A 2,500-nucleotide genomic window follows, 5' to 3' on the forward strand; every position below is an offset into this window, starting at 1 on the left:
CCGGGTCACACCGGGTCCCGGTTCCCCCACCGGGGGCTCGTGATGCGTTCAGGGACCTGCAGGAGTTTTAATGTTGATGACAAATATTGCCGCGCTTTGCGCGTGCGCGCCCCAGAGAGAGAGACAGCCTGTCTCACTCTCAGGCCGCGAGACGGTCTAAACATGACTTTTGACGTCAGGAGGCATCATCTCTCATCCGGGTCTCCTCCTCTTCCTCCTCCTCCTCCTCCTCTTCCTCACATCAGTCCCTCCGCGGCGGCTTAACGTCACCAGAGAATCCCGGATCCCGTCCGGTCCTCCGTCCATCTGCTGCGCGTTAATTCGGTTTCGGGATGGCTCGCGCTCCGCGGCTCAACAAGTCTTCCGGTTAACGGCGGGATGGAGATCGCGCTCGTGAGCTTCGAGAACGGTGGCGCGAAAAGCGGCGGCGGTGGCGGGAACGCCGAGGAGAGCTGCCGGAACGCGCTGGACGGCCCCCCGTTCGTCCAGACCGGCCCCGGTGAGGGGAAGGAGCTGAACACCCGGGACACCCCCGCTGCTCTTCCTCCTCCTCCTCTTCCTCACGGCGCGTGGCGGATCAACGACATGAACGCGTTCGGCTGCGCGGACAGCGCGGTGGATGCGCTTTTACGCGCAGACCACAGCCCGCACCTGTTCGACGACGACCTGCTGGGGGGGGGGGACGCGGACGCGGACAGCACGGAGCGCGTCCTGATCAACATCGCGGGGCTCCGCTACGAGACCCAGCTGGGGACCCTGAACCAGTTCCCCGACACCCTGCTGGGGGACCCCGCCAAGAGGATCAAGTACTTCGATCCCCTCCGGAACGAGTACTTCTTCGATAGGAACCGGCCCAGCTTCGACGGGATCCTGTACTTCTACCAGTCAGGGGGGAAGATCCGGCGCCCGGTCAACGTGTCCATCGACGTGTTCGCCGACGAGATCCGCTTCTACCAGCTGGGGGAGGAGGCCATGGAGCGCTTCAGGGAGGACGAGGGCTTCATCAAGGAGGAGGAGAAGCCGCTGCCCCAGAACGAGTTCCAGAAGCAGGTGTGGCTGATTTTCGAGTACCCGGAGAGCTCCAGCCCGGCGCGCGGCATCGCCATCGTGTCCGTCATCGTCATCACCATCTCCATCATCACCTTCTGCCTGGAGACGTTGCCCGAGTTCCGTGACGAGCGCGAGCTGCCGGCGGCGCGGCGCCCGGACAATGGCACGACGCCGCGGCCCTCGCTCACCTTCAGCGACCCCTTCTTCATCATCGAGACCACCTGCGTCATCTGGTTCACCTTCGAGCTGTTCGTGCGCTTCTTCGCCTGCCCCAGCAAGTCGGAGTTCTCCAAGACGGTGATGAACATCATCGACGTGATGTCCATCATGCCCTACTTCATCACCGTGGGAACGGAGCTGGCCGAGCAGCAGGGTCAGGAGCACCAGAACGGCCAGCAGGCCATGTCGCTCGCCATCCTCAGGGTCATCCGGTTGGTCCGCGTGTTCCGGATCTTCAAGCTGTCCCGGCATTCCAAGGGGCTGCAGATCCTGGGCCAGACCCTGAAGGCCAGCATGCGGGAGCTGGGCCTCCTCATCTTCTTCCTCTTCATCGGAGTCATCCTCTTCTCCAGCGCCGTCTACTTCGCCGAGGCCGACGAGCCGGAGTCGCACTTCTCCAGCATCCCGGACGCCTTCTGGTGGGCGGTGGTCACCATGACGACGGTGGGCTACGGGGACATGAGGCCGGTGACGGTTGGGGGGAAGATCGTGGGCTCGCTGTGCGCCATCGCCGGCGTGCTCACCATCGCGCTGCCCGTGCCCGTCATCGTGTCCAACTTCAACTACTTCTACCACCGCGAGACGGACCAGGACCAGTCGTCCCTGAAGGACGAGCCCCCCAGCGGGCGGGGCAGCCCCGCCCCGGGGCGCAAGGTGAGCGGAGGGTCCGACCGGTCGCGGGACGGCGACGCCAAGGAGGCGGGCGCCGTGGTGACAGTGGCGGGGAAGGCCAACCTGAAGGCGAACAGCAGCGCCGACCTGAAGAGGTCGCTGTATGCCTTTTGCCTGGACGCAAGGGAGACCGACCTGTGATCGGTGATCAATTATCGGTGATCAATGATCGGTTGATCAGGTGATCGGGTGATCAGAGCGGATTGAACAGTGGTGCGTTCAGGTGCTGATCGGATTTCCCAAGTTCATGAGCTTCAATGATGGCAGCGGACAGAGGACACAACATATTGATCAGAATTCACTGATCAATACGGATCAGGCCTTTACTGATCAAAACTTTGGCTCTGTGTCTGCTGTGGTCTGGTTTTGTGTGGGTCCAGACATGACCCGGGTCTCTCCAGCTGGTCCTGGACCGGGAGGCGGGTCTCATACACAGAACTGATCCCTGATCAATACCATAGTGATCACTAACGCCACGTGGAGCTGGACTCTGATGGTTCTGACCCACTGGATCCTGCTGGATCAGCACTTTTTCTACATTCTCAGAACCTTCTTTTGG

General features: G+C 62.2%; 1 protein-coding gene across 1 annotated transcript; it reads left to right on the forward strand.

Moving 5' to 3' along the window:
* The first annotated feature begins 378 nt into the window (after positions 1-378).
* LOC137589340 (potassium voltage-gated channel subfamily A member 5) lies at positions 379-2,082 on the forward strand. The gene has a single exon (XM_068307026.1). The coding sequence runs from the start codon at positions 379-381 to the stop codon at positions 2,080-2,082; it is 1,704 nt and encodes a 567-aa protein (XP_068163127.1).
* The last annotated feature ends 418 nt before the right edge of the window (positions 2,083-2,500 follow it).

Source organism: Antennarius striatus, chromosome 22 (genome assembly GCF_040054535.1).
Source record: "Antennarius striatus isolate MH-2024 chromosome 22, ASM4005453v1, whole genome shotgun sequence".
NCBI classification, from domain to species: Eukaryota; Metazoa; Chordata; class Actinopteri; order Lophiiformes; family Antennariidae; genus Antennarius; species Antennarius striatus.